At 36.7% G+C, this 13783-nt stretch overlaps 1 protein-coding gene across 3 annotated transcripts in view; it reads left to right on the forward strand.

Moving 5' to 3' along the window:
* The window catches only part of LOC120422625 (hyccin), a 57650-nt gene that overhangs the window by 2054 nt on the left and 41813 nt on the right, over positions 1-13783 (forward strand). For all 3 annotated transcript variants that reach the window (XM_039586119.2, XM_039586118.2, XM_052709334.1), the window contains 2 exons: positions 12369-12680; positions 12746-13006. In XM_039586119.2, coding sequence (XP_039442053.1) covers positions 12531-12680; positions 12746-13006 — 411 coding nt within the window. In that variant the 5' untranslated portion in view covers positions 12369-12530. Of the gene's footprint in view, positions 1-12368; positions 12681-12745; positions 13007-13783 lie in introns of those variants that run through there.

Below are 13783 nucleotides of genomic sequence, written 5' to 3' on the forward strand. Positions count from 1 at the left end.
ATTTTAGTTGAAGGTTTACATTGCTTATTCTGTAAAATTGTCCGGAGAACACAATGGTGATAAAATAGAACAAATAAAAATATAAGGAATTGGTCAAAATTGAATTTTAATACTTAAAACGATACTATATTTAAAGGTTCAAACTTTAAAGGGCATTTAAAGGTTAAAATTTTATTTTTATCGAATTCCTTGGACAATTTTCTATAAAATGCCACCTGTAGAAAGTCTTTTGCTAAAATAGTTGCAAAGATATGATTAAAAGATGATCCGGTTTTAATATAGCGTGAAATGTTGATTTTTAAAATATCAAAATCCAAAAAATGGTTTTCCTCATCAAAACTTTTATGAAAAATTGAACCGCTTTGCGTTTGGACTTTAGGGGTTACATACATGTAGAAAATCTAACTTTTTCATAATTCCGAATATTTATTAAATCCTTTAAAAAGATGAATTCCAATCACCCCTGAAAGTTTCATGAAGATATGTCATGTTTTTAGTCAGTAGAAGACGATTTAAGTTTAAAGTTCTGCCATGGGCAAAGCGGACTGTCAAACTTTGTGAGCATTTTTCTCGGAACACCGAGTTGATTTACGGGTACCACGATATCTCGAGATTGGATCAAATTGGCTGAAATTTGGGGTGAAGACTCTCAAGACATATCCCGCGTGCATGACGAAGCCGGATTTCAAAATTTTGCTTTTTAAAAAGTACAAAAATCAAAAACGGACGATTTTTAATATGAAAAACTCATTAATATTTTTATCTTTTTTAATTTTTTTTTAAATCGGCCTTCGTTATGCACACGGGACCGGTTTAGTGAGCCGATTTGGTCGAAGCAGTGTTGAGATATATCGTGGCACCCGTTTTTTGAAACTGCTAACTTCAAATAGCTATATCTCGGCAATGATGCAGCCAAATGTCTTCAAATTTATGTTGATAACAGTTAAAAATGTTTATGTTAATGTCCTGAAAACAAATTTAAAAAAAGTTTGAGTGTGTGCCAATACCAGCCCTTGACATGTTTGCCGATTTACATGTATGTAACCCCTTAACCAATCATTCTAAAACTTTTGGGAGTTGTTTAGGACCCCAAAAGGAACTGAAAAGTTGCTGTGCTGACTAAATTTGAACAACTTTATTTTTTTCCATACAACCATATTACACCCTAATGACCCATAAGTGATATAAAAAATATTTGGAATATAAGGTTGCTAAAAGTTTGGTAAACCTGTTAAAAGTTTATTTGACAAAACACGCTACAAGCGCAAATCCATTTTGTGACGCATCGGAGAACTGTGAAGGCAGCCCAAACATGGAAAACACAAAAAAACATAAACAATGTAGGAAATTATGTTCAAGCTCAAGCGTGGCATAGGCCTGTAAGGATCGTCATCGCGAGCGACCGTCAGTGAACGCACACGAAGTTGAAACGAACGGAAACCATGCTCGATACTCGCGCAACCGCTCGCCACGAAGGCACATGCTCTTCTCCCTCAAGCGCTCTCTTTCTTGCTCGTGCACTGCTACGTGGTGACAGCAATCATGAGCAACGCTCTACGAAATCGGCCGATTTCGACCATTTTTATTTTTTGTATTTTTTTATTTGACTCAAACTTTGTGGGGGCCTTCCCTATGACCAAATAAGCTATTTTGTGTCATTGTTTCACCCACACAAGTCTCCATACAATTTTGGCTGCTGTCCATACAATAATGGTATGTAAATATTCAAACAGCTGTAACTTTTGAGTGAATTTTCTGATAAATTTGGTGTCTTCGGCAAAGTTGTAGGTATTGTTTAGGACAATTCTAGATTAAATTTTCAAAACAACCTATCCTTCATGGGTTTCCTATGCAGATAGGACCTTTTGAAAATTTAATCGAGAATTGAGAAAAAAATAGGTACACGGAAAAAAAAATTTGCATATTTTTTTATCAACTTTTTTTTCACTAAAACTCAATTTCCCAAAATACGTATTTTTTGATTTTCGAGATTTTTTGATATGTTTTAGGGGACTAAAATCCGCAACTTTTGAGCTATAGAGAAACATGGTCAAAAAATCTGCCGCCAAGTTATGAATTTTTGAAAAAATAGTGATTTTTGGAAAAAATCTAAATTTCATGCAAAAACAAATTTGAAGTTATTTTTTAATGCAAAATTGAATTTGCAATCGAAAACTACTTTACAATTTTTTTGATAAAGGGCTTCGTTTTCAAGATATAGCCACCGAATGTTTGATTTTAGCAAGATATTTGCAGTTTTTCGATTTTAAAAAATAGTGACCATGAGCGAACATTTCTAAAAATATTTTTTTTGGAAAGTTCAGAAAATTTGCTATAAAATTGTCTAAGAGACATTGAAGATTGGACCTCGGGTTGCTGAGATAGAGCCGCTTTAAGAAAAAGAAACACGAAAATTGAAGTTTTCTAAGTCTCACCAAAACAACCCACCATTTTCTAATGTCGATATCTCAGCAACTAATGGTCCGATTTTCAATGTTAAAACATGAAACATTCGTGAAATTTTCCGATCTTTTCGAAAAAAATATTTTAATTTTTTTTAAATCAAGACTAACATTTTAAAAGGGTCAAACATTGAATATTACGCCCATTTAATATGTTAGTCTTTATTTAATTTTTTTCAAAATATTTTTTTCGAAAAGATCGAAAAATTTCACGAATGTTTCATGTTTTAACATTGAAAATCGGACCATTAGTTGCTGAGATATCGACATTAGAAAATGGTGGGTTGTTTTGGTGAGACTTAGAAAACTTCAATTTTCGTGTTTCTTTTTCTTAAAGCGGCTCTATCTCAGCAACCCGAGGTCCAATCTTCAATGTATCTTAGACAATTTTATAGCAAATTTTCTGAACTTTTCAAAAAAAATATTTTTGGAAATGTTCGCTCATGGTCACTATTTTTAAAAATCGAAAAACTGCAAATATCTTGCTAAAATCAAACTTTCGGTGGCTATATCTTGAAAACGAAGCCCTTTATCAAAAAAAATGGTAAAGTAGTTTTCGATTGCAAATTCAATTTTGCATTAAAAAATAAGTTCAAATTTGTTTTTGCATGAAATTTAGATTTTTTCCAAAAATCACTATTATTTCAAAAATTCATAACTTGGCGGCAGATTTTTTGACCATGTTTCTCTATAGCTCAAAAGTTGCGAATTTTAGTCCACTAAAACATATCAAAAAATCTCGAACATCAAAAAATACGTATTTTGGGAAATTGAGCTTCAGTGAAAAAAAAGTTGATAAAAAAATATGCAAATTTTTTTTCCGTGTACCTATTTTTTTCTCAATTGTCCTAAACAATACCTACAACTTTGCCGAAGACACCAAATTGATCAGAAAATTCACTCAAAAGTTACAGCTGTTTTAATATTTACTTACCATTTTTGTATGGACAGCAGCCAAAATTGTATGGAGACTTGTATGGGTGAAACAATGACACAAAATAGCTTATTTGGTCATAGGGAAGGCCCCCACAAAGTTTGAGCCAAATCAAAAAATACAAATAAAATCCATTTCCGGTTTTGGTAGAGAATTGCTCATGTGGACGATCAAAAGAAACGGTAAATTTGGGTAAGGCCGTTGCAAATATTTTTTGAAGTTTATGACCCTCAACTCTGGTCGGGGTCGAGGGGGGCAAAAAAATAAAATAATATATAAAATTCAAATAACAAGCCATGGCCTCAACATTTGAATGAAAAAAGTGTTTTAAAATGCATTTTACACCTGCCCAGTTGTTTTGCAATCATTAGTTTTCAAAATATCTACAGTGAGTCAAATACCCCCCCGTACGGAAAATGTCTGTGATATAAAAGTACATAAAATTCGACTAAAGTACCATGTTTTATACATCAATCGACGCGGCAGAATGTCCTCTTGAAGACACTGTCATTGAGTTTGCAAAAAACTTTTTCTAAAAAAATACAAAAATAGTTTACTGAAAAAAGTCAAAAAAAGAGGTCAAATAATTGTCCGTACCCCTAATAAAAGTACAAAATCTGATCGATTTAAGTGAATTCATTTATGAAATGTTGTTTCTGTGTCAAATACTAGTACCTCTAGCCAGTTTGTGACAACTTTGAACTTCTGATAACTTTGTTTAGTTAGTTTATATTAGAAATTGGTTTAAATTTAGTTTTTTAGGTAAAACTTATAAAAACATTAGTTTATAAACAACTATTTTTATAAAATTGCTATTTTATGTTGTAAGAGTCTCTATTGAACAAGTTTCAACAATATTTGTTCAAAATATACATTGTTTTCATCTTTTTTATTGATATTTTTCGACCAGAAATACTGTTTCGGAACAATACCGGTAAACAATCCGGACATAAACTTTGAAAAATATTTGCAACGGCCTAAACTTTGAAAAATATTTGCAACGACCTAAATGGAATTTGGGGAAAAGACTATTAGACTTTTCGGGGAAGTGCCATTCGGGGAAATGTCCCTTTGGTAATATAGGTTTCGGGGAAATGTCAGAGATTCCAAAACAACTGGACTATAGTGTAAATGCATTCGAAAACACTTTTCCCAATCAAATGTTAAAACGATCGCCTACAATTTCAATTTGATCCTGCTTACTGATTGTTTACAAACCAAATTCGGTCCATTTAGTTATTAAAGTCGCATTAGAAAAACAAAACCTTAAAGTTCTCATCTAAAATCCCACCTTAAATCTGTTAATCAAACCGAATGTCAAACGAATTACCAAGCCAATTAAAAGCAAACGGTGTTGAATCCCGTCCCAATTGTATGCCAAAGGAGGAAAAACTTTTCCTTTCCCGTTTTTTTTCTTATTTTCATTAGCAAGTCCTACGGTGTCGGTCGTCTTCGTCGTCAGTGGCGTCTTGCAAACAGAACAGATTTTCCGTCCAACGGCTTCCAACCAACCTCCTTCTCCTGCTTTTCCTTACTCATATTGAAACGAGCCAACAAGATCGATTGTTTCTCTCAACTTATTTTGCTTCACCTTTTATTTATTACTGCTGGCGCAGCAAGCAATCTCATTTCGGAATACGATTATTTCAGTATTGAACCTAATCTGTGTAAATAATGCACCGTGGAGTTTTGTGATTTTGTAATTTTGATAACTTTTTTCATATAATAATCTTTTATCTTCTCATTTTTTTATTGAAATTTGAATGATTTCAAAATTGTAAAACATAAATATGTTTACAAAGCCACCTAATTTCACGGTACTTACCGGCAATTTGCACTCGACGTGAGTTTGTATGTGTTTTAAACATTCAACTAGAGTTGCACACGTGTGTAAGTCCCAGGTTAGTCTCATCATAAATCATGATAAATTGATTTTTGGCAGACTTCCATCCTCATCGTCTTCTTCACGATCCCGTCAACGTCGTCACAGTCAGCGGGTAGAACTGGGAAAAGAGAAGTTAAAATGCCCCCCGAGGAATAGTCAGAGAAGGGGGGTCTTGAAAGGTTTGTACAGTTCCTGTCCACAGGATACAATATTTATTCGCTTCGGGCGAACTCCCGGTGTGAGGGGGAAAAGCTTGTTGCGTTTTCCGCCTGCACGAACGAAAACACACGTAAACCGATGTGGGTTACCTAATCAAGCGCGAGAATGATTTTTTTTTGTTCGATGCTCTCCGGGCGAATGTGAGGGTTGTCACGGAATACCTGTAGGGAATTTTGCTGGATTTAATCACTGAAAAAATTATTCAAGGCAGACGGGATGTAATCCACTTTAATTTAAATGATTTTCGGACCATCTTTCTGTACATGTACATTAGGGCGTCCCAAAAAAATTAAAAGTTGTCAAATCTTTGGTGCTCACCCCTAGAATGATAGATTAGGATGTCAGGAACAATGTTTCCATACAACAAAAAATTCCCAAAAATGGTTTACAACTCGCGCGCGAAGTTTCAATGAAACAAGTACATTTTTCGAGTATTTTTCAGAAATGCGCGTAACAATCATACTAAAGTCATTCAAATTTGGTCGCCTTGGGCTTCAAGTTATAGTTTAATGTCCCCTGAACAAGTTCCTGTACAGACATGGTCCATAAAAGCTTTTGTTTCGGCATGGCAAGGCGTTTTAGGGAGAAAAAAAATGTATTTTTTTAGCTAAAAAATTTCAAATTTCGCTCCCCAAAACGAGCCAAAAAAAATTGCAGTCAAAGCTAATGCATTCACCTTTTAGGAAATTTCACGGCGATCATTTTGCTTTTTTTAACATTCAATTAATGCCCACGCAAAGCCGAGATATTTGCATTTTAGTGAACAAAAAGTAACGAATTTTCAATATTCTTAGTATGTAAGCGTTTTTAGCATAAAACATTGGCTACTATGATTACAAAAGGGAAGGCATATATTTTGGATATTTTTATTTTGCTCGCTAAAAAACGACATTTGTTAATAACATTTCATGAAAAAATATGAGATTTTCTCACAATGTGACGTAAACGACATATTTATTTTCAATTTCAATTCGGTTTTATTGGTGAATAATCAAGATACAATCAGTTCTTTTGCAATTCATAACAGAGTTTTGGAGTTCCTTTCAGCTGTGTGTTGCATCATAATCCATTTTGGAACAATTATTTCTATAACTATGGCACTAACAAGAGCAAGAAAAATAAAAAAAAAACTTGCTAAAATTGCAAAGGAAAGGGGAAAGAAAGAGAAAAAGCTTATAACTAAATCACAGTATTTTATCCTTTGTAGATGTGCTTGATCATCAGCTCCCCAAGGGCTAGAAATTGCTCCGCCTTGTTACGGCAGCTCCGAAACCTCGACATCATCTCCCCCGCAAGAGCAAAGAACTCTGGCAGGGTGAAGAGATCTTCTCCGGTGACTTCTTGCTGGGCCGCATTGCCGCTACCGGCAGCAACCACGCTGGCAAACGATCGCCCCCAGCCAGGGGGGAATGCTGAGTTGTCCGCGGGAACCGTACGCTGCCCAGCAGCCGGCACGGTTACGCTCGTACTTCGCTGAGGAGGGTGGGACGCTGCTGTTTTCTTCTTCCTCTTTTCCTGCTCCTCGAGGTAATTTTTTCGTGCACTGCATCCACGGTAGTTGCTGGTATGGTTACCTCCACAGTTGGCGCACTTGATGCGCGCCTTGGTTTGCTCTGCCTTGTCCCCCAGGTCCGCCTTGCACGGCAGTGCACACGCCTCAGAGAGGTGTGTTTCACCGCACTTTACACAGCGGGGCGGGAGGTTGCAGTTCCGCGAGCCGTGGCCGAATTTCTGGCAACGGTGGCATTGTGCTGCGTCCGACGGGTACTTTGAGTAGAACCGCCAGTTTACCCAAAACCCGTCCAACGCCTTAGTTCGTCGCAGGTCTTGAACCTTGACGGTGCCGCGGTCGAAGTACAACATGTACAGTGTGTGTGTACCTGTGACTGTTGTCTTCCGCGAGAGGACTTTTATGTCACGCGGCGTTATTCCAGCACCCGAGAGGTCCTTCTTGAGGTCAGAGATCGGGCGGTCTTGGTACCCCTTCAAGACGACCTTAACGGCTGTTTTCTGCACGGGGTCGAATGTGTAATACTTGAAGTTTTTACTCTTCAATTTCTCCACAACCAGGTCGAAGTTCTTAGTGTCAAATGTGTAGACTTGCACTGACGACTTACCGATTTTCAGACAATATCCGAGGCCTTCCAGCAACTCGTCAATATCATCCACCAACGTGTCCAAAACAAAAATTGGAGGTGGTCTACGTTCCTTTGGAGAATTGTTCGTTTTTGGCGTCGGCACTTTTTTCCGTGCACGGCGATCGTCGTCGTCGTCGTCGGTAGTGCTGCTACCGTCGGTGTTGTTGTTTTCTTCGTCGTCGCTCAGCATCTGAAACTCGTTTCTGATGGGAATGTTGGCGGATGTTGACGTGTTGGTCGTGGCACCGGAAGTACCTGAACGGGTTCGCACTGGTGATCTCGGAACATATCCGGGATGTAGTAACTTTTTGTCGATGCCTTCTGCGCTCACGCTCCCCTGCGCGATGGCGGTCGACACGGCGTTGGTTTGTTTACCTTTTTGCACACGGCCGGTAGAGGAACTTCGCGGGTTTTTCGAGGCCGCACTCGAACTGCCACGGCCACGGCCGGCCTTTGGCATGCTGCAGGACTTTTTTTTGGAAAGAATACGTTTTTTTTAAAAATGAATTTGTTTCATTCGAATGTCCATGCAAAAAAAAAAATTAAATTCACAGCTTGGAGATATCTCGAGTTTTTTTTGAAAAGGTCCTATAAACTATTGTCTTTCATATGTTTATAGGACCTATTCAAAAAAACTCTGGATATGAACTTTAATAAAAGTAATTTTGATTTATGATTATTTGTCGTTTACGTCACATTGTGGGAAAATCTCATGTTTTTTCATGAAATATTATTAAAAAAATGTAGCGTGACGGGACAACATCGTAAAACTGGAATTTTAAAAGGCACACCAAAAAAATCGACGCAGTTTTGCCAGATTGATTTTTTAAAACTTTTGCTCTTCTACACATTATCACAAATTGAAAAACGAATCTTTTGCTCCTTGAACTGAAAGATTTGGTTGAGATTTGAGTTTTTGCCAGCTATTTCTTTTCGTGACGGGACAACGAAAGGAGCAGATTTATGAAAAAACTCCTCTCCCATTCAATGACTTGTAGACCTTATTTGGTCAATATTTTTGGCATTTCAGGTAAGAAAACGCATTTAAAGCACATTGCAATTATTAGATCATAATTAAAATGAAATTTTTCATATAAAAAATCACATTGAAAATTGAAAAAAGTGACATTTTGGTGTAGCTTCGCTAAGAATCGGTCTTATATACTAGGAGTTTTGAAAATTAGCCACTTTTTGTTCACTAAAATGCAAATATCTCGGCTTTGCGTGGACATAAATTGAATGTTGAAAAGGCAAAATGATCTCCGTGAAATTTCCTATAAGCTGAATGCATTAGTTTTGACTGCAAAATGTTTTGGCTCGTTTTGGGGAGTGATTTTTGAAATTTTTTAGCTTAAAAATACAATTTTTTCTCCCTAAAACGCCCTGCCATGCCCAAACACAAGCTTTTATGGACCATGATTAGCTAGTATTTGGAAGACTTCTTAAAAACAAGGTGATTTTGAGATCTTTTGAGATACTTTTAAACTTATTTTTATTTATTTAGATTTAAAATATTTGAGAGGGATTTTATATTACAAAAGACAAATAAATATGAGTAACAACGTCTTATGTAACGTTTATGTCAGGTGCCAGGGGGTGAGATTGGGTCATACAAAAATGCAGAAATGTTTATGACCCAATGTCACCCCTGATGGTAATACTAAAAATTTCAACAATGTACGAAAATTTAGATAGTTTTGAATACATTCTTAAATTTTCTATAAAAAAATGATGTTTATGAAAAAATATATTTTTGCTGCTTGATCTCTGATCAATCAATTTCTTTTTTTATTATTTTATTATTAAATATTTTTTTAAAGAGATCACAAAATTTCATAAATGTCACATTGAAAATAGGACCATTAATTTCTGAGATATTGGCACCAGAATATGAAAGGCTGTTTGGATGAAACTTTAATTCGCTGTATTTTAGCAACCAATCTTTAATGTCAAAACTGTAAAACTTGATTGTTTCAATTAAAATTAATTAGTTTGGTACGTCGGATGATAGGGTTGATTGCATATTTCAATATTGATCGCCAGTGACATCGGCATGACCTCAGATGGGCATATCTTACAATTTCATGAAGTTTGAAATGCAACATGACGGTTTGTCAAGTGGGCTTAGGGGCCAGTCCTTACCGTGGGTGCTGGGTTTGAATTCCGTCGGTTGCAACTTTCTTTTTGTGTTTACAAAAATTGTACATGCAATGTGTAATATTAAGTGTTTTTACGAAGGTGATGTGTAGCTTTTGCATGCGATTTTACCATCGGATTTTTGCTGTATATAGCGGACTTTAAAGGAACAACTCGTCTCTTTGTATTCATAGTAAACTAGATAGGCAAATTAATGATAGGAAGTGGTAGAGTAAGTCAAATACTATTAGAAACAAACATAAACTTAACAAGATGAAGGCAAATTAAAATACTACAAATGAAACAAGAAAAATATAAAACAAGAGAAGTAAAGTTTTTCGTAGAACAAAAGTTGCTCAAAATCAATTCTTAAATTCTTGAATTCCACAATTTTTGGAGTCCTATTTTATGTAAGAGATTTTGAAATTATGAGAAGACATTATTTTAAATATCGGAAATTAAATTTCTTTCGGAGTGAAATTTTAGCGAGGATTTTGGATTACAAAATTTTATCATATTATAATTTTAGATTTTGATATAATTTTGAGGTTATATTTTTGAAGTTAAATTTTTAGGTTTTTAAATATTGTATTTTATATTTTGAAGATTTTTTTTCATGATTTTTTTCGACTCTCCCGTAACAACCCTGAAAATGACATCCTGAAAACGGGAAAAATAAGAATTTTCGAAAAAATTGGGCAGTAGAGGGTTAAAGTAGGTTTCCTTAACACATTGTTTTTTAAATACCCATTTTTGCAAAAAAAAAAAATGAGCCAATACAAAAAAAACCATTTCCGGTTTTGGTGGGTAGGGGAAATATACCCTTTCTAATCAAACACCTATCTTCGTCATATGGAGAGTTTGATGCTCGATTAAAGCTCCAAAAATACTATTTAGGCTATAAACTTACCAGCAACAGCACCGCCTCGAGTAAGCACGCAAATTTATGCCATTTACTGGCCAAAAAGATCAATTTTAATGCACTTTTGATCATAATTTCTATTTTGCGAGACCATTTCTCATCATTTTGGTGGCACACACATCCACACGCAAGATGAGAGGTTAACTGCTTAACGAAAGTCGCCATCAATATCTTTTCACTTGCGCTAACGTTTTCAAAGCGCTTAAGATATAAAATTGCTTCCAACTACCGGCAACATGTTCTTTTGCACATTAGTTAGTCACTCACTTGAAAAATAATCCCGAAACATGTAAATAATTAGCAAGTGCCATCAAAAAAACAAACGCGCTAAGTCTTTTGACGTTTCAATTTTGACCACCCATTCCAATCGAAGGCTGAAGAAAACCGAGCGAGAAGCGAAGGCAAATAAAGAACAAAGGGTGGCCACCAACACCACCAACATGCTGGTGCAGCGCCTGTTGGAGTGAGCAAGTGCTGCCAGGAAACTTTCGCTATAAATGCTACTTTTCGTGAGTGTTCGCTTAAAATTTCATCAATTTTGGCAGCACTAAGCAGACCCAAAAGAGCGCTGGAAGAAAAAAAGAACTAAGCTGAAAATAGAAAAATGGGCGTGGCCCAATGCACTCGACTGATTAGAATGCATTTTTGAAATATTTTTTTTTAAATGCTTGTAAAAGGAATAGCATAACTTTTAATAAAAGTGAAAATACACAGAAATGTTAACAAAAAGTTGCTCTACTCGTTGGTGTACTTGGTTTTAGTGAATTTCTAGGAACAATCCAGATTATCCAGCATCATTCAAACACGACCGCTTATTAGGCTTAAAATGGGCATATTTCCCCTAATTGCTCTTATACTTCCATACTGTGAAGTGCAACAAAAGTCCACAGTTATTTCGATACACTGCTGCACGAACAGAATGTGTGATGTAACTTTGTAATGACTGACATGCGTTGTGCGGAATGAGTTGTTCGTTTTTCATTCTACACCGAGTGTGTCTGTGTTTATCAATCATTTTTAATTAAAGGCTGTTTACATGGCACAATGTCAAGCAATGATTTTAATCTGTACAATTCGAACTGTCTATCTGCTAAAGTTGCCTTTATCTAAAACTGGTTTTAACATTCCTAGAAATTGTGCGATCTTATCAGCTGATGAAATGAAGCTCCTTCCAGCGAGAAACTTTTATTCCAAGAAACGAAAATTTCTTCCTATCACAAACGAGGTCCCGTCTCTCCCATCTTTCACCGACCGTCCCGAAAATGCTAATAAGATAAGCTCTTGTCATCTTTGCTTTAGCAGCATCAGTATCACCGTCGTCGTCGCTTCGTCGCTTAGTATTTAGTCTAGAGGCGTTAGGATAGCTCTTGCGTATACTGATTGAGTCACACTCCGGGTCGTCGTCGTCTTGGTTGTCGTGCTGAGGAGGGCAATTATCGTTAAAGCGGCGTTCGTTTGCTAGCAAAGCCCAGCCAGTTTAGCGATAATGTAACATACTCGCATGTGGTTCAGCTGCTGGCGTCTATCATAAGTGGTCGTTTATGGGTTGAACTCTTTATTTTTGTTGTTGTGGAGACAAACCGAATTTGAGTCAGCTTGACTAACACACGTTATCAGCGATTGAATTGGAATTTAATCGATACTTTTTTTTTGTTTCGTTTCTCACCTGCAGGAGTTCCACATTAAAATGTAAATGGCACACATCAAGCACTGAAACGAGTAGCAAACAGAAGTGAGAAGGACGTTGAACGAAATTGTGATTTTCATTTTCGAGTGACACCAATCCAATATTTGCAAATTTCCTCGAATGCCTGCATCGACGCACTAAAACACCATGGCCGAAGCAATCATCTCCGACTGGATATCGGACTACAGCTCGCTGCAGGAGTCCGAGCTGCGCACCTTTGCCGCCCAGCACGAAAATGACTTTGAGATCTCAAAGGCGCTGTACACCATCCTGAACGAGCGGGCCAAGTACAAGGATGTAAGTTACCGCAACCCAACCTTCCAAATCTGATCGCAACTAATCCAAAACATCTCGACTTTTAGCTCATCTACCCAGTCTGCAACCAGCTGTGTAGCTTCTACCGCTCCAGTGAGGTCGAGCTGCGGCGCTTCACGCTGCAGTTTGTGCCGATCCTGATCTACCTGTATCTGAACTCGGTCACGATGGGCGACAAGAAGGGCTGCCGGTCGATCGAGACGTTGCTGATTTGCATTTACAACATCGAGGTGAGCGCGGACGACGGGAGTCCGAAGGTGGTGTCGTTCCGGATACCGGTGCTGGCGCAGGCGTCGATCTACCATGAGGTGAGTGTGGTTTGGAAGTTTTCATTAGTGTGGCTAGACATAGGAAGAGGAAAATTATGTAATTCCATGAAAATTTGTTTGAAAATTTTGCGGTTTTACGAAAGAATTTTCATGTTTTTCGGATCTCAAACTTTAACCCATTTTATCCCACTTCTCTTTGTCGTAAAGGGTTCATTTTTGACATGAGTTCATCTCATGTAGACAAACAAACGTTGAAAGTTTCATTTAATTCGGGACGCCTCGAATCCTCCTCTAGAACAAACCGGGTAAAATCTAGAAAAACTGTCTATTAAACACTTGTTAATAGGTTATTTTTCCCTATTTTGGGCCTGGTACCTAAATTGAGCCAAACAAACTAAATTTGACGAAATTGCGCATTTAACTGACAATTTACAGGAAATTGCCACTTGGGAACCCGGTCAGACGGTAATAACAAAATTCATGCCATTTCAATAACAAATACTGTTAAAATAACAGAAAGTGTTATGGAATCTTCTTGAAAAATCCATTTTTGCATAATGTTATCATAACGAAATTTGTTATTGGTCTGATATTGGTTGAAAGCCAAAACAACTTTAGAATAACATTTTTTGTTATGGAAGAATAACTCCAATTGTTATTGAGATGATCGGATTATTCTAATCTAATCTAATCTAATCTAATCAGACCCTAGCGCAGCCAATCTTTCGAAGGGATCCTGGAGAGTGCCTTAGGTTAGATGACGCCTAGCACTCTTCTTGTCATTTATTAACATTTGTAGTGCGCCATTGCATCGGA

This window comes from Culex pipiens, chromosome 3, assembly GCF_016801865.2.
Source record: "Culex pipiens pallens isolate TS chromosome 3, TS_CPP_V2, whole genome shotgun sequence".
NCBI lineage: Eukaryota > Metazoa > Arthropoda > Insecta > Diptera > Culicidae > Culex > Culex pipiens.